The sequence below is a fragment of the Erpetoichthys calabaricus genome, chromosome 13 (assembly GCF_900747795.2).
Source record: "Erpetoichthys calabaricus chromosome 13, fErpCal1.3, whole genome shotgun sequence".
Classification (NCBI taxonomy): Eukaryota; Metazoa; Chordata; class Cladistia; order Polypteriformes; family Polypteridae; genus Erpetoichthys; species Erpetoichthys calabaricus.
This window is the reverse complement of record NC_041406.2, coordinates 118,843,815-118,871,213: the sequence shown is the minus strand read 5'-3', so window position 1 is coordinate 118,871,213 and position 27,399 is coordinate 118,843,815. Positions and strand designations below refer to the sequence as shown.

At 38.0% G+C, this 27,399-nt stretch overlaps 1 protein-coding gene across 3 annotated transcripts in view; it reads left to right on the top strand.

Annotated features, from left to right (window-relative positions):
• The window catches only part of bbs9 (Bardet-Biedl syndrome 9), a 425,985-nt gene that overhangs the window by 132,282 nt on the left and 266,304 nt on the right, over nucleotides 1-27,399 (top strand). For all 3 annotated transcript variants that reach the window (XM_051935893.1, XM_051935892.1, XM_051935891.1), the window contains exons 6-7: nucleotides 11,511-11,685; nucleotides 13,420-13,504. In XM_051935893.1, coding sequence (XP_051791853.1) covers nucleotides 11,511-11,685; nucleotides 13,420-13,504 — 260 coding nt within the window. The remainder of the gene's footprint in view (nucleotides 1-11,510; nucleotides 11,686-13,419; nucleotides 13,505-27,399) is intronic.

Here is a 27,399-nt window from a genome sequence, read left to right as displayed (position 1 = left end):
ATAAGAAAAATCCATATCATAAAAAAAATAAAAAACGGTTTTCGGTATGAACCGGTATACCGCCCAGCACTAATATATATACATATCTACATATATATATATATATATATATATATATATATATATATATATATATATATATATATATATAAATAGGCAAATCCCCTCGCTTCGCAGCAGCGAAGTACTGCTTTTAAATTTTTATTAAGAAGAAAAGAAAACCTTTTTAAATTGAGGGAAAATATACCAATAACAATTTGTTAAGGATATGTTTTTTTGTGAAGCTGCCTTTACACAGCCTCTCCGCTGTTTTATAAACGAACGCCATATAAGGCCGTCCTTTCTCCTTGCTTAGCCGTTCTGTATTGTTTTATTGTTCGTTTATTACGATTGTTATAGTTATTGTGTAGCTATTTGAGACTCACTTTTCTCTTCAAGTACCCATTTCCTTTATGTAATCCGCGGATTCTCCGCTATTTTTTGTTCGTTTATTAAGATTATAGTTATTTATTGATTCCCTTCTTTAGCTGACTGCCTGCTCATATAAGGCGCTCTGCTGTTTTTTTGTGAAGCAGCCTTTACACAGCCTGTCCGCTGTTTTATAAACGAACGCCATATAAGGCCGTCCTTTCTCCTTGCTTAGCGGTTCTGTATTGTTTTATTGTTCGTTTATTACGATTGTTATAGTTATTGTGTAGCTATTTGAGACTCACTTTTCTGTTCAGGTACCCATTTCCTTTATGTAATCTGTGGATTCTCCGTTATTTTTTGTTCGTTTATTAAGATTATAGTTATTTATTGATTCCCTTCTTTAGCTGACTGCCTGCTCATATAAGGCGCTCTGCTGTTTTTTTGTGAAGCAGCCTTTACACAGCTTCTCCGCTGTTTTATAAACGAACGCCATATAAGGTCATCCTTTTTCCTTGCTTCGCCAAGGAAGCAGCCTTTTTATTTAATCTACGGGTTCTCTGCTGTTTTATTGTTCGTTTATTACGATTGTTATAGTTCTCTTTGTATACCACGTTGTCAGTTCAGCACTCCGGTTGTAATATGACCAAGCCGTGCAAGCTTACTGTTGAGAATGCAACGTATAGTTGTACAGGAGAAAAGCAATCTTGCCTCAAATCAATGGCAACCTTTTGTAGGTCTATGAACTTAATTTAAACTTTAGGTTTACACAGTGCTTTGTTTCCGAAATACCTGCACTCATGAAAATGTCTGTATGCGTCAGTCGCTTCATATTCTTTTCCTACATTGTCAATTGTGTAATGTGTTTTAAGTTTCTCGCTACAGCAATTTTAACTCCGTTACAAAGTGATCCAAAGTCTGGTTTATACCTCGTGTCTTCTCATTAAACTTGTATGTCACGAATATGGTATTGCAAACGGCAGCGGGAGCGTTTCTATAAACTTAATTTAAACTTACGGTTTACACCGTGCTTTGTTTCCGCAGTAGCTGCACTTATGAATATGCTTGTATGCGTCACTCGTTCGCTTCTTATTGTTTCGCTGCCTTCTCAATTGTGTAATGAATGTTTTCTTCAGCGCTCTTTGGGGCTCTTCCTTGTTTTCTACGTACTGTGTTCACAGTCAGTTCACGTTATTACGTGGGAGGCGTGATGACGCGATATGCAACTCCGCCTCCTATGGCCATCGAGCTGCAGTCTATTACAGTATATGGACAAAAAAGAGGTTCCAGTTATGACCATTACGTGTAGAATTTCGAAATGAAACCTGCCTAACTTTTGTAAGTAAACTGTAAGGAATGAGCCTGCCAAATTTCAGCCTTCCACCTACACGGGAAGTTGGAGAATTAGTGATGAGTAAGTCAGTCAGTCAGTGAGTGAGTGAGTGAGTCAGTGAGGGCTTTGCCTTTTATTAGTATAGATAGATGCATACAGATTGTTTATTTTATTTACATATGAAGACTTGAGTGTATTTTGTGTGATGTCGGTGTATATCTCAGTTTTGTGTTAGATGTAGGACACTGTAACACTGAACGTTTCACTTGGGATAGCAGTCTTTTTATTGATCTGTCTATGAAACTAACCACAGTTGAAATAACAGATATGTCTGCATAAGTGCTAGGTCACTTTATTATTCAGCTCTGGTTTATGTAATTGCTGCACTGCAGAAAATGAAGTCTGAGCCAAGTGAAAAGTATTTAAATCATGATATTAAATCTTTTTTTCCTTATTTTAAGTAATATTGATTTATCCAGAAATTTGTATTTATGATTATTTAGCTTACTTTAAGAAATCTTGTCAAATAAACATTTTATTTTGCTAAATACAAGTAAAACAACTAATGTTTAAAGTTTTTGTTTTTTTTGTCTGGTTTTTGCATATGTATTTTTTCCAGTGTGGACTTGTTTTATTGTGCTTTTCATTTCCTTTTTTTTATTTTTACTAATTTTATTGTAATCATTTCGTACATATAGATCAATTTTTACGAAAAATAGGATTGAAAGCAAATCAAATCCCATCCCTGAGAAGGAGGGCATGGCCAAATGAGTAATACTTAAGGCTTGTAAACATGCCTAAATTATTGAGTTTAATAGGGCAAAAAAAGATAAATGGAGAAGGAAAAGAAATGCGGAAATAATTATTTCTTCTTATTCTAAAATATTATTGATTAAATCCTGCCAGGTTTTGAAAAAATTCTGTACAGATCCCCTAACTGAGAATTTCTTTTTTTCCAATTTCAAATAATATAAAACATCGGTTTCCCACTGACTTATTAGAGGAGAGTTAGGATTCTTCCAATTTAACAAAATCAGTCTGCGTGCCAAAAGTGTAGTGAATGCAATCACAGTTTGCTTGTCCTTATCCATTTCAAATCCAAAGAACACCAAACACAGCTATTAGTGGGTTAGGAGGGATTGTGACACCAAGGCTGTCTGAAAGGCACTTAAAAATTTTGGTCCAAAATGATGTTAATTTGGTGCATGCCCAAAACATGTGACCCAGTGAGGCAGGAGCTTGGTTGCAGCGTTCGCAGGTTGGGTCTTGCCCTGGAAACATTTTGGACAGTTTTAAGCGAGACAGATGAGCTCGATATATAATTTTGAGTTGAATAATTCTATGCTTTGCGCATATGGAGCTTGAATGAATTCTCTGCATTGCTACCTTCCACTCCTTTTCTGATGTATTAATTAAGAGATCTTTTTCCCATTGTCCTCTTGGATCTTTAAAGGGAAGGGACTCTAATAAAATTTTATATATTGCAGAAATGGTGTCTAAGTCCTCGAAGTTGAGCAGTATTTTTTCCAGCATGGTGGAGGGTACGAGATGAGGAAAATCGGGCAGGTTCAGTTTGACAAAGTTTCTAATTTGAAGACAGTGAAAGAAATGTGTAGCTGGAAGGTTACATTTGGAATGTAATTGTTCAAAGGATGCAAAGATATTGTCATTTCCAACCTAGCAATGTGTCCATAGTCTTACCTGACCTGACCTAAGCCAGGAAGGCAACAAGATATTTTCAAATGAGGTTCATTGCAGCTGAAAGGGCACTTGTCTGGAATTTACTTTTTTTCTAACTGCCTGTATAGTGTTAACAAGCTTGATCCTTTGCCTGACATGCTAGTTGTCACAGGTTGTCTGCCTTTTTTGCACATTACAAATATTTTTTCAAACATAGCCGAGACTTCTCCTTTTTTAATAAACAATTTAATGAAAGGCTGTGTTATTTTAGTGTTGCAAGTAATGACTTAATGAAATGTAAGAACAATCTGTATCTTGCATTGTCATAACATTGGTAATGATGTGTAAAGAACAGAATGTCAGGTATTTTTAATGATTCATTTTATTCATAAGTATGCTGTCTTACAGTTTAGCTCATCTGGTAAGCTAAAATTAAAAAGAAGCCCAAAGCATTTAAACTGAAATGTAAGAAAGTGTGAGAGAATAGAGCCATTTGGAACAAGCTTAGTATAGAAACAAGGGTGTGCATGATGGAGAGATGTGTTTGAAAGATGGATTTAGCCTCAGTTGGTTTTCTGATTCTGTGGTTGACTAAGTCCCTTCTAGTCTTACAAACACATTAGCACATGCACTTAATCTTTTATAGCCAGGGGTTAGTCTTCTTAATCCAAAACGGACAACATGTTACTGGACAAGTAGGCCCTCCTCTCTTTTCACTTTATTACAATACCTGGTTTATAATGTGCTATTTTATCTCAATATGAGCAGTGTGCTTATAAGTTTATATTTGAATATCATTTTTATGTTCCTTAGAAAATGTAAGGTTAATCTCTTTTATTTATCATAGTTGGATGAAAACAACGCAAACAAAATGCAGACTGAGAAGGAATTTTAATTTTTCATATCAGATTATTCATATCTACCTAATGTATGACTTCTGACTATTTCAGGGAATTGCCTCCTGATTTTTGAGTTATAATTTTATGTTGAGGTAATAGAATTGTAAAGATGTTGTATGCGAGCACAGTCCTGCAGTTTTTTTAATATCAGATGGAGTAATCGTGTAGCAAAAATATTGATTTGTTGAAAAATATTGTTTCTAATGTGTTGATGTTGAAATGGTACCAGTAATGTTTTTCTGTATCAATAAAATCCGTTATCAGATGTACTTTCCTGCTCAGTTATTCTTTTGACAGAAAATTTTACCCATGTATTGTATACATAATAGGGCTGTCAATTAGCCAAAAAATGAGGTTTGAATATCCAAATAAAAAATAAATAAATATTCAGATTTATTCAAAATGAAGTGAACGATTCTTGGCATTAAATGTATGTTTGTATTGTGGCGGGCATGCCCCTTCTACACATGTTCCGGGGGAGCCATCATGTACTGCTCAATACCTCCTCCGGGACGCTTGGTGGCAGCCTCCCTGGCTGAGGATGGTGCCTCAGTTTCCAGCTGGGCTCCATGGGAGATGGAGTTCTCCACAGCCCTGTTGGGACCTGGGGTGGCCCCCAGGAAGTGCTGCATGGATCCCTGAGCCGGCCTGGACAACTCTACAGCCCTGCCTGGAAGTGCAATCAGAAGCAGGTGATCAAGCACCTGGAGCACTTCCAGGTGGGCTGTAAAAAGGGCTGGCAACCACCACTCAGGGTCAGAATTGGGAGGAAGAGGACGAGGTTGCCAAGAATGAGTGGTGGTGCAAAACTGGAGTGTTGTGGTGATTTAAAAGTGCTTGTTGGGACTTTGTTGTGGCTGGAGGGTTCATGGGGAAGACGTGCCCTCCAGCTGAAGAAAAATAAAGTCTTCTTGTGTTTTTACACGTGCCTCTGTGTCAGTCTGTGCCGGGTCAGGCGCTATATAGCGCTATTCTCACAGTTTGTATATTTTTATGCTTTATTATCATGGTAACTGTACCAGCGGTGGCAACATCAAGAACAAAAGCAAATCCGTCATAGCAGTACTTTGGCACCCATTGTGTAAATCTAAGAACCATCAAAATCCCACACTGGTGCACCATATTGTCTTTGCTCTAGAACCAATGGCTGGGTGAGTAAGTCCTTGTTTAGTATAGCAAGCTATAAAATCAGCCATGAAAAGGAGATTAGAACACTAGACAAGAACAGGCCATTCAGCCCAACAAAGCTCGCCAGTCCTATCCACTTATTTCTTCTAAAAAAACATCAAGTGAAGTTATGAAAGTCCCTAAAGTATCACTGTCTACCACACTACTTGCTAGCTTATTCCAAGTGTCTATTGATCTTTGTGTAAAGAAAAACTTCCTAATGTTTGTGCGAAATTTACCCTTAACAAGTTTCTAACTGTGTCCCCGTGCTCTTGATGAACTCATTTTAAAATAACAGCCTCGATCCACTGTACTAATTCCCTTCATAATTTTAAACACTTCAGTCATGTCACTTCTTAATCTTCTTTTGTTTAAGCTGTGTAGGCTCAGCTCTTTTAATCTTTCCTCATAATTCAACCTCTGTAGCCATGGAAATGGCCCAGTTGCTCTTCTCTATACCTTTTCTAGCACTGGTATGTCCTTTTTGTAGCCTGGAGACCAAAACTGCACACAGTGCTCAAGATGAGGCCTCACCAGTGCATTATAAAGGTTGAGCATAACCTCCTTGGACTTGTACTCCATACATCGCGCTATATAACCTAACATTCTGTTAGCCTTCTTAATGGCTTCTGAACACTGTCGGGAAGTCGATAGCTTAGAGTCCACTATGACTCCTAAGTCCTTCTCATAAGGTGTACTCTCGATTTTCCGACTACCCATTGTGTATTCAAACCTAACATTTTTACTTCCTATGTTTAATACTTTATATTTACTGACATTAAATTTCATCTGCCACAAATCTGCCAAGCCTGTATGCTATCCAAGTCCTTCTGTAATGATATAACGGATTCCAAATTATCTGCTAATCCACCTATCTTGGTATCATCTGCAAACTTAACCAGCTTGTTACTTATATTCCTATCTAAATCATTTATATATATTAAAAATAGCAGCGGTCCTAGCACTGACCCCTGTGGAACACCAATCTTAACATCAGCCAATTCTGAAGAGGTTCCTCGCACCATCACTCTCTGCTTCCTGTGTCTGAGCCAATTCTGCACCCATCTAAAAACATTACCCTGAACTCCCACTTCTATTAATTTGATGCCCGTTCTCTCATGTGGCACCTTATCAAATGTTTTCTGAAAGTTAAGATAAATAATATCATATGTTCCACTTTGATCGTATCCTTTTGTTGCCTCCTTATAGAATTCCAGCATATTAGTAAAACATGACCTACCTCTTTTGAACCCATGCTGACTGTTCCTAATAACTCCTGTCCTTGCCAGGTGTTGCTCAATCTTATCCTTAATAATTCCTTCCATTAATTTGCCTGTGATGCATGTTAAGCTTACTGGCCTATAGTTGCTTGGATCTGCCCTATCACCCCTTTTATATAATGGGATGATATTTGCCATTTTCCAGTCCTTCGGAATCTCTCCAGTGCGCAGTGACTTCATAAAAATATGTATCAAGGGTTTATATACGAGGGTTGTCTGGTTTCCGTGCGGAATTTTATCGTTTGTCGAGTGTCAGCCTGTTGAAACCTGTTCTGCTGTGTAGAGGGATTATTCAAGTGGTTGCATGTTTTTGTTCAGATGTTTTGCTCCCTCTCTTCCTTCAGAATGAACATGAGAAGCAAACGAACTGAGAGTGTGCAGCCAGCGCTAGCGGCGAAGCTCCCGACTCCGTGCGTGCGTGACTTTCGAGTGATGATTTTTTACGACTTTTCTGATGGTTTAACAGCTAAAGAGTGCTGCCAAAAACTTTCTCGCATCTTCAAGAAGAATGCTCCAAAGAAGACGATGGTTTTTAAGTGGTTCCAACGCTTCAGCACAGGCCACTTCAACTTTGACGATGAAGAACATGAACCGAAACCGCAAAGTTCGACTGATGGCAGAAATGCTGATCGTGTGAAGGAGTTCCTGGAAGAAGATGGTTGTGTGACCATCAGGAAAATTGCCCTGGAACTTGGGATGACCCGGTATGCTATCGACACCATCATTCGACGAGATCTTGGCTTTACAAAGAAATGTGTCCCGTTGGGTTCCAAGGCTGCTGACTGTGGAACAAAAGCAAGCTCGCGTGGAATGATGCAAGTTTTTCCTTGACAACTTGCGGGGCGGGTCAGAAGAGCCCAAAAGTGCATTGATGTTGGCGGTGAATACTTGGAAAAAGTTTAAAAAGGATCGAAGTACATGAGGAAAATAGAAAAAAAATCCTTGGCTACTTATTTCAAGTGATTCCGCGCGGAACCCAGACAACCCTCGTATGTACTCACTAGCCTCCTTAAGAACTTGGGGATAAATATTATCTGGTCCTGGTGATTTGCTTGATTTCAGCTTATTTAATCTGAGCAGCACTTCTTCCTCTGCAGTTTCCAAACCCTTCAGTACCTCCTTAGTAGTCGCGTTTACCTCTGGGAGGTTATCCACTTGCTCACTTGTAAACACCTCAGAAAAATGTAAGTTTAGGGCATCCACTATTTCACTGCCTGTATCTTTTAATTCCCCTTTACTATTTCTGATGCACTTGACCTCCTCCTTGACTGTTCTTTTACTACTGAAATACTGAAAGAATCTCTTACGGTCTTCTTTCACCTTATCTGCTATATTAATCTCCAACTGTCTTTTAGCCTCCCTGATATCCTTCTTATTGGTTGCCCTCATGTTCTCATATGCTCTACAATCCTTACAAGTCATACATGGTCACAATGTGCTTCATTAACGATATTTTTACTCTTACTTTTTTTTTAAATATTCTTTTTAATATTCTCACAGGAGTCTGCAAAGCATGATATGCTTTTGATTTATGCACTGGTGAGTGAATACTATAGCCTTCAAATGAAAGTAACATTTAAAGCACAGCTCTTTACAAAAATGGGATTCTCAGTGCATACATAGTAAAGTAATCATAAGGAATGTAGAACCAGGCACACTTAGCTTTGCCTATAATGTGTATATGAAACCCTGACAAAATCACCCATGATTGTTTAATCATTTTAAATATAGTCATTCCACTTTAATAATGCATTTTAGAAACTGACTAGATTTGGTACTAAAAGCTGTTATATGGAGAACTAAATCTAGTGTTTGTCTTGGAATTTTGTAATGCTATGTGGCTTTTCGTTCCTTAAGTTCAGGATATATATAAACTGAAGCACTGTGAATTTATTTGTGTCTCTCAAATGATGTAAATGAATGTTGCATTATAATAATCTTAAAGTATTCATCATTATAAATTTTATCCAGGAGATATTTTTATTCACAGCAACTTAAAAATTCTGATAAGTAAGTTAGGATTTTTACCAAGCAACTACTAAGTTAACAAGCGATATGAATATGGTTAGATAAAAAAAAAAAAAGTAATGAGCGGACTTGAATATAGTGCAGGACACCTTTTTAATGCTTCAGCTATGAACCATTACCGTATTTTTTGCACCATAAGACGCACCTGACCATTAGACGCACCTAGGTTTAGAGGAGGAAAACAAGAAGAAAAATATTCTGAACCAAATGGTGTACTAATATGTTTAATAAAATATAGCAGAATAATATTTCAACTATGTAAATTCAACAGCGGTATTAAGAAACATCATCACTGTCATTAACAAATAAGGAGAGACTTTAAGGTTCAAGCACTCTTCTAGTTTTATGGAAACCCCAAGAACTCCTCATCGCTAGTGTCAGAATTTATGAAGCTCAGTTGCTCACAATCACTTTGCAGGAGCACGTACCTATCATTACACAGCATAATCTTTCTAAAGCCACCAGGGGACAAAGCACGTTTGGACCAATGCTCCCTGAAGTTATATCGCCAGTCTAGTCCCATCTATATTTGTAATTCCACAAAGCCCTTCATCTCGTGTTTTGTTGTGGGTTTCCAGTTTGAAAAACGAGAATGCGGTGCAAGTACAGCCCTCGATTCAAACAATTGCTCTGCATACCTGTTTGTCTCTTCTGACAGTAGCTGAAAGGCAGCTTCAGGAAAGAACAGCCTGAAGTAGTCCAGCGGCTGGTAATCTGTCGAGTCCATCAGCAAGCTATACTTTCTTGTGAAGTCCGGTAGCCAGTTTGGCTCCCACGGATCAATGTCTAGGTATTCCTCCCACACGAACCTTGCCATAGGTGCACGAATGCGCTCAGCTGGGGCGGCATCGGCTGGTGTCCTGATCAGCTGATGCCAGTTCCTCACTCTCTTGTTCGATCTCCTGATCACTCTCAACAAATGTCAGACTCAGTGATAATGCGCAAAACATTTGTTTTCTGCACTCGCTTCGCTCCCTCGTGAGATGTCGATGCCATCTTGCCATTGTTTACATTTGCTTACATTTTGCAACTCATGCACAATGAGTTTTAGTTTTTGAAAAAGAATCTTTGAGTTTTTAAAATGTTGCATTTTAAGAGAGTTTGTGCTCCTTCACTTTTTTCTCTTTGTTCCTGCTGGAGTGGTGACATGGTTACTTTCCAAATGTAAACCTGCATGCTTTTTGTCTTGTTTTACGGCTTTAGTTTTCTTTTATAGAGTAATTTGAACCTGCACTTTCATATTCTAGTGACATGTGGCAGCAATCATTGCTGCTTTAGATGTATTATAGAGGTACACAGGAGTGTATCTCCATTGAATAGTATGTGGAATCTCTCACCAAAGGAATGATCAATATTTGTAAGAGTGGTCCTTCCTTGCATAGGTCACTTCTTTGTATTTATTGTATGTGAGGTGTGAGCTGTGCATGTAAAAGAAGAGATATCATACTGTGTATTGTGTAAATAAGTCTTATCCAGCTAAATAAAGTTTACCCCGTCTGCTATTCAAATTCCATTTTACTTTATTCCTCTTTTCACACATTAAATTAAAATGACTGACAATAAACAAACAGACAGAATCAACTGGGTGTGACAACCTACTTTATAACTCAGTTCATGTCTGCCCTAGTACTGATTGATCGCGGGAGAGAAAGCATCCAGTAGAACAGAAAGAAGGGATGAAAACAGGGACAAAGAGAAAGGCTTCCTATTAATAAACATGAGAACATTTGAAACCCCAGCTACCAACCTTTAAGCACCAACAACCAGCATAAGCATAAGACATAGAATAAATTGCAGAGTCTTTATATCATGCTAGCAGACATTCTAGAGGCACAGTGTGTTCCACATGATCTTCCAGTGCTAAGCAGAGTTCCCCAGAAATGAGACAAACATTTAGTCTTTTTATTTTGCTGTAATTTAACATTTACACGTTTGAGATTTAAACGTTTACATGCTTCCAGTTCTTTGAATAAATTGTTTACTAAATTTCTTGGATTTTAATATCCCAATTTCAGAGTGTTGTATTGAGGTTGGAAATTTCCACATTTTGACAAACCCAGTCCCAAACCAATGTTGGCTGGCAAACTGGGAGTATGATTTATATAAATGGTCACAAATGATGTATGGGAATAGTTTCTAATTTCTTTGCTAATGACAAGGGACAGAACAAAGTGACATTGAGAAACTATAAGACTATTGTAGCTTGTCCATGCTTCCACAGTAGACATGTTATTTATTTGGCGCATCCGAATGTAAAGGTACAGCCAAGCCAGACAAATAGGTAAGCACAACTCAAGGTGGTTGTGTCCACGTGGTGGGGGTGTGGAAATGACAGAATGCTTCTGCATTGCTGGCCAGGGAAAGTCATACAGCTATACCTCTAGATTCTGTGAAATGCAAGACTTTGTGTAATTTTGTTTTTGACAGCATTTGTTTGTATAATGGACATGAGAATGTGTCATGTAAAGACAACAAATTCGCAACATATGCATTTTATGATATCTGAGGATAAGATGATTTATGCTAACTAGGTAATTTATGTGCAATGTATGTAGTATGTATCAAATGTATGCATCAAAAGCCACACAGTAATGAAATTGTGAAATTTCATATTTTAAAGTATTTATTAATTAATTTTTATAATCCATTCAGATCCTCAGTATGGATTATTGGTATATAGTATTACTAATACTAGACCTTTTGTTCCCCTTTCAGGCCGTGACTTCATCTGTATTCAGTCAATGGATGGCATATTGATGTTCTTTGAGCAGGAGAGCTTTTCCTTCAGTAGGTTCTTGCCTGGTTTCCTCCTGCCGGGTCCTTTGTCTTATAATCCTCGCACAGATGCCTTCATTACTGTCTCTTCTCTTCGACAAGTTGAAAACTACAAGTTAGTATGAAATTTAATGACAGCAGACCAGCTTTTTGCCACTCGAAATGAATCCTTAATCTTGAATAACAAATCAGAAACAGAATATAATTGAAGTACTACTAGCTTGCTGTTTATATGATATTGTGAAGGATATGCTGTAAACATGAATGTTATGATGGTGTAAAAGCATTAACCAGATGTGTTGAAATGGAAAAGTGTCATTCAGGCAGACAGTATAACATAATGCTAAGATTATGAAATTAAAAAGGCAAGGTTGGCTCAATATTTACCTACAATTCAGTGTGACTCAGGAGTAAACTGGTTAACCTATATGTGTTCCATTTGGTTAAAAACAGTAAATCAGTGTACTTATAAAAGGCATTTATTTGCAGGAAAACACTATACTTTATAAAATAAGCATTTTTTGTTTGTTTTTCTGACTCATTAGGCCTCCTAGCAAAATGAGACTTGCTATGCTTTGTTTGATGTGTTTTTGAATAATGCCCCTGTAGGCATGGAAGCACAAGGCTGCTGTAATTCTTTTTTAACAGTAATGTTACATAAATCCATTTCAAGATTCTCTGGCTATATGACACGCTTTTAGTCGTTCCCACCCAGTTATACTCGCACAAGTATGAATGTTGTATTTTGTGATTCCTTTCTCACCTCCAAAACTTTGTGTAGAGCCATTTTGTGTTTTCCACGAGGGACATGGCAGGAAGATAAGTGGCTATTATATCTTGCACTACTTCCTTTATGGTCAGGGAGGCAGATATGTTTCAGAAGTTAATTTCTTGAAATACTTCAGTGGTAAAAGAAAAAAATGACGTTTTTAACATGTACGCCAAGAATCACATCCGTAGAGTGCAAGATATTGAATTGAGAAAGCTGCAAAGCGAACAGGTCAGAAATAATAAATACATAAAAAGGCTAGATGTAAAGTTTTGAGTTAATTTGTGAAGTTATGATGCACTATTGCTCCATCTGACATTTGTTAAATGAGTGATAAGTGAAAGGTTTTGTATTAGTTAAAATTTCCATTACATTTCTTTATTTTTCTGTAAAGTAGAACATGTTGTTATCATTAATCTGTATCACATGTGTTTCTGCTGAGCAGTTCTTACTGGACTGGGTTTCTAAGATGCAAGATATCTTTTAAGCAAAGGTTTTGTTCAGACATGAACTTGTCACCCTTTCCCAGTTTTCTTGTGAAGCAATCATGACATTTGTTTGTTGTATCAGATACAGCCATGTCTGTTTATGACGGAGATACAAAAGCAGAAGTAATTTGCAACAGTACATATGAGTAAGCAAACTCAGGCACATTTGCTTACTCATATGTATTGTATTACTCAAATTATTTTCTGTTTAAAACTTATTTTAAATTTAAATCGGCCTGAAAGGACAGCTGTTGCAATGAACATCTTACTATATGTGTGTACAAAGGGGAAATTGTTTGTACTGAATATAAAACTGCTGGGCCAAGGGTCATAGTCAAGAAAGAACAAACCAAGATAATGTGATCTCTTGCTGTTAGAGTGGCTCACTGCACAACCAGGTTTTTTTAACCTTTCACGATATGATTTCTAGAAAAGGTCTTTAACCAGTAGCTGGTACACCATAATAAAAATGTGGAAGGTGTAATGAGAAAACTGTATAATGGCTTAATAGTGCATGGACAGTAACATGATTTAGACATGCCACCTACACTCAGCTGCAACCTTTATACTCTACTTTTGTCTTTTGCTTTAGGTATCAGACTCTTGCTGTTGCCACAGATGTTGATTGTAGAGCTGAATCTGAGCAACAGAAGCTGGGATCTGGAAAGAGACTGACTGTGAGTATCATTTGGATTTCTGTGGTTTGAAAATGGCTACAGTAGCATTTCCTAAACATTTTTATGTACTAGGATCCTACGTAAGAAGCACACATTTAACCAGTTGAAACTGAGAAAAGGTGCTTCTTGTTTTGATGTTTTGTGTCTGTGTACCATACTGAACGTGAAGGAAAGAAAGGGGGAGGGGTTAAAAAAACAATACAAATCAAAGGAAAATACTGAAAATTGTACAGGCTTTGCTAGTTGGCACAGTTTTAGAATAAAAGAAAAAAAGAAACAAAGAAAAATATAATGAAATTGACTTGTATCCCTTCCCAGAATTAATATACATAGAGTGCCCTTTACTATTATTGGCACCCCTCGTAAAAATTAGTAAGAAGGGTTAGAAAAAAATCACTGTTTGCTGAAGAACCATCATCTTGCACTGAAAAAGTGAGAAACATCTGACTTTCAAATGAAACATGTTCATTAAAAGAAAAAGCCCTCATCAAGAAATAAATATTTTTTAACAAAAACACATATGCCACAATTGTTGGCACCCTTGAAAATGAATGTGAAACAATGTAACTGAAGCATGTTTCCTATTTAAATTGGACATTGTTAAATTGATTGGAGTGTATAGGAACTTTCCAGCTGAAATCAATGACTTCCTGATTAACTGGGATACAACTGTGAGGAGACACAGAACCAAATTTCCTTATCCAGCCATCATCATGGCAAAGAAACAAGAACATTCAATCCAAATGAGGGAGAAGAATGTTGCCTTTCATATCTCAGGGAATGGTTATAAAAAAAAAAACCAGCTACTCGCCTGAAAATGCACATTTCTACTGTATGGGCAATAATAAAAAAAAATGTGGTCATCAACTGAAACTGTGACAAACTTGCCTGGAAGAGGACCCATGTTTATTCCACCCCCACATACAGTGAGAAGGATGGTAAGAGAGGCAATAATATCTCCAAGGATCACTGTTGGGGAATTGCAAGAAAAAGTAAAATCCTGGGGTGGTCAGGTGTTCAGAACCACCATCAGACTGCACCTCCATGCCTACAGATCATTTGGAAGGTATGCCAGAAAGAAGCCTTTTCTGTCAGTTATCCACAAACATATGCGCCTGGACTTTGTAAAACATTACTACAGCTTTGACTGGAACCGTGTTCTATGGTCTGATGAAACAAAAATTGAACATTTTGGCAATAAACGCGCAAAGTGGGTTTGGTGTAAAAAGAAGGATGGCTATAATGAAAAGAACCTTGTCCCAGCTGTTAAATATGGTGGAGGTTCTGTGATGTTGTGAGGCTGTTTTTCCTCCAAAGGCCCTAGAAACATTGTTAGGGTACATGTCATCATGGATTCCATGAAATATCAGGAGATTTTAAATCAAAACCTGGCTGCCTTCGCCAGGAAACTAAAACTGGGTGGTCATTGGATCTTTCAGCAGGATAATGATCTGAAACACATGTCCAAATCAACACTGTAATGGTTGACTGAGCACAAAATTAAAGTTCTGCCATGGCCGTTTCAGTCCCCTGACCTAAACCCTTTCTGCAAAATCCACTATCCTCTGAGCTTCTTCATTCCTCTCCTTGACACCATACCTATCCATCACCTCCTCATCTCCTCTGTTCCCTTCACCAACATTTCCATTGAAATAAGCTCCTATCACCACTTTCTGTCCCTTTGGTACACTGTCCATCACCTCATCCAACTCACTCCAGAAATCTTATTTCTCATCCATCGAACACCCAACCCAACCCAATGCATATGCATTAACAACATTCATCATCACATCTTCAGTTTCTAGATTCATAATCATTACTCTGTCTGACACTTTTTTCACCTCCAAAACACTCTTGACATACTTCTCCTTTAGAATAATTCCTACCCCACTTCCCCTACCATCCACACCATGATAGAACAATTTGAATCCACCTCCGATCCTCCTGTCCTTCTGCCTCTGGACACGTCTCCCCCCTCTTCTTCTCCTTCTTCAGCCAACAATAGCCCAGTTTCTGCCAGCACCCTGTTGGCTAATAGTACTGGTGGCAGCCATTGTTAATCCGATCCTCGACCGATCCAGTATGGAAATTTGTATCGTTGTCCGCATATTGATCTGACAAAATTTTACACCGGATGCCCTTCCTGACGTAACCCTCCCCATTTATCTGGGCTTGGGACCGGCCCCCGAAAAAACACACTGGTTTGTGCATTCCCTGTTAATGAAAGGGTTAATTTTCACTCAAATGCAAATGACACCCGGTTATACCATTCTTTTAGTCCAAATGACATTTCTCCAATGTTTTCCTTAATTGAATGTGAGTTAAAAGAGCGGTTAAACAAGAATCATATGTCTTTAAATACAAACAAAACAGAAGTGTTAATTATTGGAGGCAATGTTGCTGATCGCAACACTGTTTTGTCATTATTTGACACAGTTGGAATCTGTCATTTAAAGCGCACATTACAGAACTGTCCAAAACATATTTTTTCCATGTTATAAATGGTGGGAAATTAAGGCATTTTTTTTAAGTATGCAAGGTACAGAGAAATTAATACATATATTTCTAGTAGGATTGACTACTGCAATACAGTGTTAACTGGCTCTTCATATTTTTCTTTATACAGCTTACATAATTGAAAAGGATGCTGCAGGAATTGTTATAAGAACAGGAAAATACTAACACATAACTCTAGTTCTTAAATCCTTACACTGCCTCCCAGTTAAAATACGGGCATTTAAATGGCCAAGATCCTGCTTACTTGTTTGAACTTATCATTTCTTACATACCAGAGCACACATTAAGAACTCAAGATGGCAGTCTGGTTATGATAACAAAGATCAGTAAAATAACTGTGGGAAGTCGATCTTTTAGTTTACAGGGCCCCAAAGCTATGCGATGGTCTGCTCGCTACTATAAGAGATGTCCCTTCAGTCTCAGATTTTGTTTCCGGGCTGAATACTCACTAATTTAGTTTAGCATACCCTGAATAGAGCAGCTGATTAGCTGTGCATACTGCATCTCTGTTATTAGTCATTAGTACAAAAACATAAGTAATATGATAGTTATGATTTCTTACTAATGCTCGGCTACTCTGTTTCTGTTCTCTGTACTGACATGTGGCACTTCATGCCACTGTCCTACTGCCAAGTTGTCTATGAAAAGTCATCTATTATAAAGGATCATTGGAATCATTGGGTGAAAGGATCCTTTCATCAAGTTGGCCGGCTCAGCACTGACTCAGCTGTGGAATGGCTAGTAGGGGGAGGTAGCTTTTTAGCCAAAGTCTCCAGGACTCTGAACAAATCTGTATCTTTATGTATGATAGTTCTGCATTTAGTGAGTGATATAATCTATTTTTGCATTTTACTTTATAGTTTTTACTATTACTATTGTGCTATTGTATTATATTCATGAGATAGCAATAATCGATTGGCCATCTAGTTCTGGAAAGGGGTCTGTCTCTGAGTTGCCTTTTCTTGTTTTCTTTGGGAGTCAAGACTGGGAGGCTGTCAAAAAACATGGCCTGTTAAAGCCCATTGTGGAACTCCTTGTGTGATTTTGAGCTATGTACAAGAAATAAATTGTTTTTGTAATCTAGAAATATGATTCTTTGTGCTCTTGCTGGAGACTAAGTACTCCACATGCTTGTTTTTTTGTCTTGCAAAATATCTTTAAACCTCTGAATCCTTCGGGGTACTTTTTCAATATATCTAAGCACTATGTAAAATAAAACGTGTTCTACTGTATTCATAAATCACGGAGTCAGAATTACTAATATGAAACATTATAATTTTTATTAGCAACTGTATGTGCACCCTCATATTTTTTATATAACTGCAGTTAGGATTGCAGGGGGAAGATTAATCCTAACCAGAAACAAACACTATGTGGGAATCAAGTCCAGGAAACTATAGCATTCTTTAAACTGTCATGTTTTTGTCATGTGAGAGCCGTATGAAAATCAGTAGTTCTTGTATTCTGAATATCAGGTCAGGTCGGGGAGCATGCACTGGTACAGTACGTTGCCACACCCAGCACACAACAAAACAGCTTGGGATCCTGGTTGGCAACCCCCCAGGCAGACATGAGGTCCAGTCCTACCCTCTGGAAATGACCCTCTATCTGCTCCAGCCAGGTGTTACATGGGTGTCCCCTTGGCCTGGTCCAGCCACTCAGGTCCTCAGCAGTGAGGATTCTGCAAGATGGCTCATCCTCTGGGAATCGTTCCACATGGCCATAGTACAGTAACTGACACTCCCTCACAATATAGGTAATGTGCCTTATTCGGGACTCCATGAGCAACCACTCATTTTACACAAAGTCAATCCAGCGATACCCAAGGATTCTCCAAAGAGACACAGTACCAAAGGAGTCCAGTCTTTGTCTCAGGTCACTGGATAATGTCCATGTCTCACAACCATATAGCAAGAAAAGGAAGCACCAGATTTATAATATTATTATTGTTATTTTACTTGGTAACTTGATCCAAGGCAACTTACACTATCCAGTTCAAGGTTGGTGTCACAAGTAAAGATCTCAGCCAAAATCTTATTTTGCATATCAGGATACCTGACAACTGTTCAGAGATATTTTCTACAGTTAAGGCACAGATAGGTTTATTGAGTTGCTTATTGTCACATATTGAGTAACTACACCTTACTGTCTATCAGATAGCCACTATTGTCATACTTGTTCATGGTGAGAGTAAATCTGTTCTATTGGCATTGGGTACAAGATAAAAAGATGACTTACTTTCGGTACTATGAACTTTTATAGTGATGATGCATTCTATCTCTCTATTATATAAAAAAAAATCCTGCGACGAGACAGGACTTTATTGAAGAGATTTTTTCAAGTCCCATGAGATTTTTTCAAGTCACGCCCTCCTCTCAACCATATTCAACCACGCACACGGTACTTTCATCTCTCATTCATGTGAATGCTTTTGTCAGACACAGTTCCTGCTCTCTCAGCTCTTATAAATTTTAACGTTTTCCTCACTTTTAAGTTCCCAATTAAAGAAGACTTATTATGTCCAAATCTTATTGAAGAATTTCATCACGAAGGGTTATCAGCAGAAAAAATGACTACGCGGACAATCTAAGCACCAAGAAACGATGAAGTCAAATGAATTAACGCCAAAAACCTCGATCGGTTACACAGCAAATTGGTTAAATGCGTATCAATAGACTATGCTGAAACAGTTGGTGGTGATCGTGCGGAACATGAAAACATCAACTTACAATGTCCCGTAGAATATCTACAACCGTTAACACCGTCTGGTTTTCCACTGCACAAATTACTATAGAAAGAAGGATGTATCCAAGAAAGGTAATGTAGTAAATCTTCCATGGATAACATTAGACAACAAAGGAGATCTTGATATGCCATTCATATTAAAACGTTAACAATTTCCTGTTAGAATAGCTTTTGCAGAGACAATTAACAAATCTCAGAGCCAAACATTCGAAAAAGTTGTTTTATTTAATAGAGAGAAAGAAACAAAATTCAATCACGGGCAGTTATGCATTGCATTGTCACGATGAAAGTTCAAAAACAGAATCAAAATTCAATGTGATATTACCGAAAATTTAATAAAAAAAATAGTTTTTACTGAAGTTTTACAGTAAAAGTGTAAGTTTAAAAAGTATTTGCATGTTAATTTCAAAGCTGAACAGAATGAAATTGTATTACTCAACTAATAACTGTAGCACAACATGAAACATATTTTACTTTCAAATTATTACATTTTACTATTTTGTAATATGGTTAATTACTCGCTGTAATGTAAAATAGTTCTATTATGCATATGTAACAATTCCCATGAAAATAAAAATCTATATTGTACATCCACATCCCCATACGCGAGCGGCAGAACCACAAAGAGGCTAGCTCATAAGCACAGGCCTGGGTGTTGGCAAGTGAAGCGAGCAGGGCAAAGCCCCCTTGTTATACTTACATTCATTCTTTAAAATCGGGCTGTTTAGTACAGACTGAACTCTTTGGGAAATAACTATTAAATGAAGAAAACAAGTGAATGCTGTCTTTAGTTCATGGATAGTATGGTGACATAATAGGTAGCAATGACAACTCATGGAACCAGCATCCTGGGTTCAAAGCATATGTCAGGTTGTTGTCTATGTGGCGATTGTACATTCTCCCTGTGTCTGTGTGAGTTGTTCTCCAGGTACTCCAGTTCTCATTCCACATTCCCAAAAACATATAGGTTTGGTTAATTAGTGATTCCAGATTGACCCAAGTGTAGCTGAAGGATGTGTGTGTTAGTAAGCCCTTTAATTGACTCCTCCCTGTCCAGTGCCTTTTCCTACTTCATGACCAGCACTGCTGGAAAAAGCTATTTCTCCCCATGACCCTGAATTGGAATAGTGACTTTGAGAATGCTATTCTGTTATGTCTTTATTTCACAAGATATTTTGTTAACTTCCTTTGTCCCTATAGGGTTGTTTGAATTCTTAAACCTAGCAAATGAGTAGTAAAATAAGAGAAGTATCTTAACAAACATGTGCTTTACATAGACCTAGTGAAAAAATGAATTGTGATACCAATTTATGCTTATTGCATTTATAGCTTGAGATGTGTATGGCATGGTAGATTTTTCCAGTTTGTGAAGTTTATTTTGTTTAATTGTAGTCATTCTTTTTGATGTCCAGGCATTGTGCACAATTGGCTGCTGTGTTATTTACTAAGGCTAATCCAAATATATCAAACCTCACATACTTAAGGGAAATTTGTCTCTTGACTATATTGACTGCACAAAAAAGAGCTGTCTTATGGACAAAAGAGAAGATAAGCCAGAAACTCAAAACATGTTAAACTGAGCACACAACATGATGCAAAAATCAGGCAGATAGGTTTGATTCTCAGTTAATGAACTTAGCACAGCTTTTGTTTATGTCTCCACTTTTGGTCCTCTCACTAAAATTCCTTACTGTCTCTTCCAAGTTAGTACCGATAGAGATATCAAATGCCAAAGGATTAAAATGAAAATAAATGATGACATTTAGAAACAAAGAAGAAAAACTGTCAAAACTAGGAGTTCAGAATTGCAAATACTGAAGTAACTAAATTTTCAGAATAACAAATTCTTGTTGTGGGTGCTGACAAACGTTCATAGAACATCATGTTAAACAAATCTCATTTTAACAAAATGTAAATATCAGTACAGTGATCCTCCGCTATATCGTGGTTCAGCTATCACACCCCTGCTACATCGCGGATTTATTATTATTATTATTATTACTAGGGGGATCCGCCCTCTGCTTGCTTCGCTCGCCCACCCCTGGGTTTGGTTTAGCGGATAAACAATTTAAAGAGATTGTTATTTTCATGGGAATTGTTACATATGCATTATTTTCATTTTTACTTTAAAACTTTTGCAAAAACAATATTTGTCCTGATTTGGCTGAACAAACGCTAAGAGGAAGCGGTCGGATCATCTGCTGGCTTCCTGCAGCTGCTGCTGGCGAGCTGTGTGTTCTGCTTGTCGTTGTTATAAGAACTGGGAGCACCTGAAGTTGTCTGCCAAAAGCATTCCAACAACTGCTAGGTTAGATGTCCGTGAACTTGTTTTAAATTGTTTGTAAGTAGGGCGCGACGTGCAAAAGTCCCCGTCTCACAGGTTTTGCTTCCAAAGGTTGTAATGTCTAGTCTTGCGTGTCATCAAAGTGTCTCTCCGAGATGATCTGGTCTCGATTGCTTCAATCAACGCCCCCGGAGGCATGCTACGCTCCTGCCACTTCGTGTCTCTCCCACTCGCTTTGTGAAGGGGGGGAGCTGAACGCACGCTAAGGAGAAGTGGACAGTTCAGCTACTGGCTTTGTGCTGCTTCTGCCAAGATGCGTGTTCTGCTTGTCTCTCTGCGCATCTTCTAAAAGCCTGTACAGCAGCTGTCCTTTTGTCTCACTGCCTTGTCTTGCGTGTCGTTAAAATGTCTCTCGTGGGACGTCAAATTGTCTTCCGAGAAGATCACGCCTCGTCTCCCTGCCACGATTTTTTTTATAATAGAGAGATGTTACTCATATCCTTAGCCCGACATCCACATATCATATCTGCTTACAAAGTGTGTTTTGATAAGTTTACATGTGTTTAAAGTGTGTGGGAGGGGTATTTTAAGGCTTAAACTATTTAAAAAAATGTTTATTTATATGGTCTTTCTATATCGCGGATTTTCACCTATCGCTGATGGGTCTGGAACGTAACTTCCGCCATATGCGGGGGATCACTGTATAACAAAATTTTTTCCGACCAAAAATGTCTACCAAAGATGATAATAAGATGCAAAAAAAAATACTTAATACCGCTCCGCACTGAGTCTTGAGAACGACACAATAGATTGTTTCAAAGAGAGACAGTTTGTTGGGAAATTTCTGGTTAATGTTCTATAGAGGGTATGCATAGGTAGTTGTGTGTGCGGTCTCAAAGTTTTCTTTGAGATGAACCAAAAAAGTGAGAAATGGCATCAATTTACTCTGATAGAAAAATTAGCAATCCTGGAAAAAGTTGATCCTAGAATGAAGAAAAATGACATGGTGAGAGCATTTTGGAATCACACTTTCATCTTCATCTAAAGACTTGTTTTCATTCTGTGTTCTTACCTGTATTTCTAATAAAAAAGTTACATCTAATGTCACATTCATTGTATATTTTCATACATGTTTTTCTATTAAATAAAAGTTACATCTAATGTCTCATTTTACAATAAAATATTTTTTGCAGTTTCAGAAGCACTGCTTTTTAATTCAAGTATTGTTAAGCTTGGGTCAGAGAGTACCACGAGAGACGGGAAGATGAATCCTGGTTTTCAAGGAAAATATTGGTACTTTATTACTGTATAGAGAAAGCAAGTACAGTCTCCAGACTTAATTCAGAATATGAGCTGTTAGGAGCTGCAACACGGGCAATTGTCCTGCTTTAGCTTCCATCTTCAGATTAGAAGAACACCAGCGGCTCAGAATCATTCCATTGTATTGTTCCAATTGTATTGTTAATTATCATTGTTATCAATTTTACTATTGTAAATATTTATTTACGCTTGTAATTAGACGAATGAAACAGGAGCTACATCGGCACTACACCCCACGTCTCCACAAACATTCTTGAGAAGCTGTCTACACTGTAGGAGGGGATCAAGTACCTTTTACTTTGTGGATAAGACCCTCAAGGATTATTTTTTTGTCACAGACACAGTGACAAAGGGTGGAATGTAATAAGAGTATAAGTTTAATATGTCACTGTACTCTGTGCAAATATATCTATAAATCTGCCTTTTTCTACTCACATGCACAGTTGACAGAACCAGATTTAGCACAGGGGTTCACCAAATAGAACTGCTAGGCAAGCATTATAAGACAAGACAGATAGAGACAACTGGGAAATGGGCAGTCAGACTGAGGACTGTTGTATACTATTTTTGTCTGTCAAAATCAGCATGAAACTGTATCCTCTTTTGCCTTGTTTGGAATGGCATGATTCACCTACGTGGGGGCCTGCATGTGAAGAAAGAGTATAAAGCCTTGGAACATTGTCTGGCACACCTTTGAAGCTGACGGATGGATGGAGATAACTTCATCCGATCCTGAAAATCCTTCCACTGCAGCGGTGAAAATGGCAGACTCCACACATTGGGCCCCTACTCCCGAACTGGGTTCTTGCCATTGGCTTCCTTTATCTGTTATGCAGCGTAAGCCGTCATTAAACAAAGCTGTTATTTTTCCTTTATGATTTCTTACCGCTGTATCACTAAGGGAGGGATATCACCTTTTTATATTATATCTGTATAGATTTGGGTTATGTAACACGCTACAATTGCAAAAGAACTCATTCCCGGATACATATGGTTTACACTTCATTATAATTTGTAACCATGACATGGTACTCTTGTGCCCCTCTTATAACATGTTCAGATATTTTTTGCCTAAACTTGATAGACATGCCTTGTCCAAGCCAGTGCATTGTTGGTAGAGTCTTTCATTTGGAGGCTTTGCAGATCCCTCCAAAGCAAATTAGACATTTAAGTGAGTGGCTGGTACAGGAATTAAACAGCCATTACAGAGCAATGAGATACATACATGGTGACTTTTTAAAATCAGGATAGGAGTGCTTCACAAATTGGAGTGCTTCACATTTTACATTTTGTGTATTAGTCAACCATGAGAATCATTGCATCCAACAAGTTGTCATCTCATTTTTCACCTCAGTGGCATTTCAAAATCTGTTTTTTTCACATGTCAATAACATGCTTTGCCTTCTTATATTGATGTCTGCACAATCATATCATACCATCAGATTTACTTAGCTTAGTCCTTTCTTCACCAGCTGTTATCAGGTATGTGCAGAAGACCAAGAGTCATTGGTACAGTCACTTTGAATTATCCTAGAACACCACCTTTTCTTTGCTGATAAAACACCACTGGACTGCAAAGGTTTGAACTTCCACTAAATTCAGTGGACAAACTCAAACACTTGCTATAATAATGAAGTTATGAAGGGTGAAAGGGTAGAGCAAATACAGAGCATAAAACAGTGATTCATCAGTCATATGTATAATACAATACAGAACACTATTGATGGAAATCCAAGACTCTCCATTCCCAGTCTCATACATCATGAATGACACTAGATAAACTGATGTTTCAAGTCGTTACATGTTAACTGGATTAGTGAAAATGTTTCTTCAGTTTTATAATGCACTAAACAAAAATACACACATTGCATCAGTTATCCAATACAGATGTCTTAAACTATAACATGATGTTACATATTTCCTTATTCTCTGTGCTACCAGTTTAAATTAACTTATGGGTATATTCATATTTATCCATCCATTCATCCATCCTCTTCCGCTTATCCGAGGTCGGGTCGCGGGGGCAGCAGCTTGAGCAGAGATGTCCAGACTTCCCTCTCCCCGGCCATTTCTTCTAGCTCTTCCGGGGGAATCCCAAGGCGTTCCCAGGCCAGCCGAGAGACATAGTCCCTCCAGTGTGTCCTGGGTCTTCACCGGGGCCTCCTCCCGGTTAGACGTACCCAGAACACCTCACCAGGGAGGCGTCCAGTAGGCATCCTGAACAGATGTCCAAGCCACCTCATCTGACTCCTCTCGATGCGGAGGAGCAGTGGCTCTACTCTGAGCCCCTCCCGGATGACTGAGCTTCTCACCCCATCTTTCATATTTATCAAGCAAAACCTTTTAACTTATAACAAACTGTAGCTTATCTTACCAAGATACAAATCTCTTAAATTTCTTTAAAATATTACAAAATTACAATTTCTATAGATTAAAGTTAAATATCTGAATCATTACCATATAGCACATATATTTCCTGATGTGGAACTAACTTGATAATCTACCCATATAAGTGCAATATCACTTAACAGTAGACTTACAATACACTGATGTATCAACAAAATCTTAATAAAATTAACCACTAACAGTTACAAATGAATGCACATATTTCAATTCTACAATGCATTTCATTGTTACTGAAGTCAAAGTGCTCTTTCTTGTGCATCAAAATATGTAAACTTTTTCTCTTACAGTATTGTATATTTAGACTGGAGAAAGAAATTGGTCTATGGCAACATTCAAAGTCCATTTGCACCTCACAGCTATTCAAGACTCTTGTCACTCTTTTTATAAATGGAACATTTTGCAAGTGTTCCAGATCCTGGTGAAGAGAAGCATCCTCACAGCTTCATGGTGAAGCTGGTATGTTTTTCATAATGTGAAGTGTTTGGCTTACACCAAACCTGGGGCCTCATGTATAAACGGTGCGTACGCACAGAAATGTTGCGTACGAACCTTTCCACGCTCAAATCGCGATGTATAAAACCTAAACTTGGTGTAAAGCCACGCACTTTTCCACGGTACCTCATGCCCTGGCGTACGCAATTTCTCCGCTCGGTTTTGCAGACTGGCGGCACCCAGCGTCAAAGCAGTGCTACTGTTCCTGTGTGGTCACCCTTTCTTTCTTAGACCCATATTCCTGACACGGCTTTATAAATACACTGAGACCAACTGCATATTGTTTATTAGTGTAATGCAGCTGATTGTAATTAACCTGCAGCAATATAATGGTCCAGGGAACAGCCATAGTATTCCAAATACCATAACTGCTTTTGCGTTGTTACTCTCACTGCATCTTCTTCTTCTTTCAGCTGCTCCTGTTAAGGGTTGCCACAGCAGATCATCTTTTTCCATATTACTCTCACTGCACCACTCGGAGTATTTATATCACTGTATCTGAGTGGGGAATCACAGCAGCAGCTGATCAGAAAGAGAATTATCGGTATACAGCATGAAGCATACGCTGACTCAGCCACGGCAAAACGTTTCCGAGACTTCCCTGTATGGACTTCGCGGTTTAGAAAAAGTTTCATCCCAAGAACTATAAACACACTAAATCAGTCCATCAAATGCTCCTTGTAGAACTGTTTGTACTTATAAGTACAATCACCTCACTGTAAACTTGGGATACAGTTATAATATTGCACAACCTGCGCCACTTTATAAAGCGCGTATTTACATATGATGACGATATCATTTTTAAGATGAAATGCAGCAAAATATGTTGATTATATTATACAGATAAAACTTTACCTTCATTTAAATAATCTGTATTGTTAATAATTAAACATGTGAGGACACGGTGCTGCAGCGCTAGCTAGTTCATGGATTGTTCCTGCATTGCGCTGTATTCTTGCTCGTGCTGACGCGACACTGGAAGGATAGATGGATAGAATAATTAAACATGTACTACAAAGATATTTCAATGTTCCTTAAAAGTTTTGAAGAATCGGCGTTCTAAGCTTACAGATGGCTTAACATCTATTACAGAGCTGATTGTGTGGCGATTGGGTATTTGGAGAAAGAAAAGTAAGGACAGGAATTGGAGGTTAGTACGTTTAAAAGAGACAGTACTGCTGCAATAAATTATTTCATTGAAGGTCGCGCATGGTGCAGCAAGCCTCTTGCGTGAGACATGAACAAGCACTGTGCCACCGTGTTCCCATGTTTAATAACATGCTTTAACTCCTATCATCATGAAAAAGATATCACGTATACATCTCCGTATTTTAATTATTCAGAGAGCTGTAATATCACGAATGTAATGGATTCTGTGTCCTGTTGGAGAAAAAAGAAAGCCCGTTTGTGAATCACTACCTGCTTCTTACACAGAGCACACAGAAGATCAAATACAGAACAAAGCATTTAATGTGCTACATTAGTTACAATGGGATTTGAGAAACTAGTAAATTAAACGATTTTAAGATGAAGTTTATGATGTTCTGCTTTAATGGCAAAATAAACTACGTGATTAAAGTGGAAATTTTGAGATTAAAGTTGACATTTCGTGCTTTTTTCCCCACTGTGTGCCTGTTTTTTTTGTCTGTACCCTAATAAGCTTTCATATGACACTCAGACGGTGGGTTACGACTTGCCTTTTCACGCCGACTTTGATATGTGATTTCTTTTTTATTTCGGGCACTGTGCGACTTTGTGAACTTCAGCTTTCGAGTTTCTCCAACACTCTGTCACTTGATCAACTTCATTTTGTTGATTATACCACTATTTAAACCAACAAATAGTACATTTTTTGTTTGCCTCCATTTGGTATTCGCTGAAATTCTTATATTTTCCCCCGTGCTTTTCCCATTGTCTTTTCACAGAAGGCTGAGCTTAAGGGCTATTTATATTGATTTGCATATTCAAAGAGGCATAATTCTGGGAGGAGTTGGGGTGGGACAGAAGGCGTGTGCGTTACTTTTCATGCTGATCGGAATTTATGTAGCGGAAGAATGTGGAAGTTTGCATACGTACAGATTCCTGCATCTGGATTTTTCTGTGCGTACACACATTCCTGCATTTGTGTTTA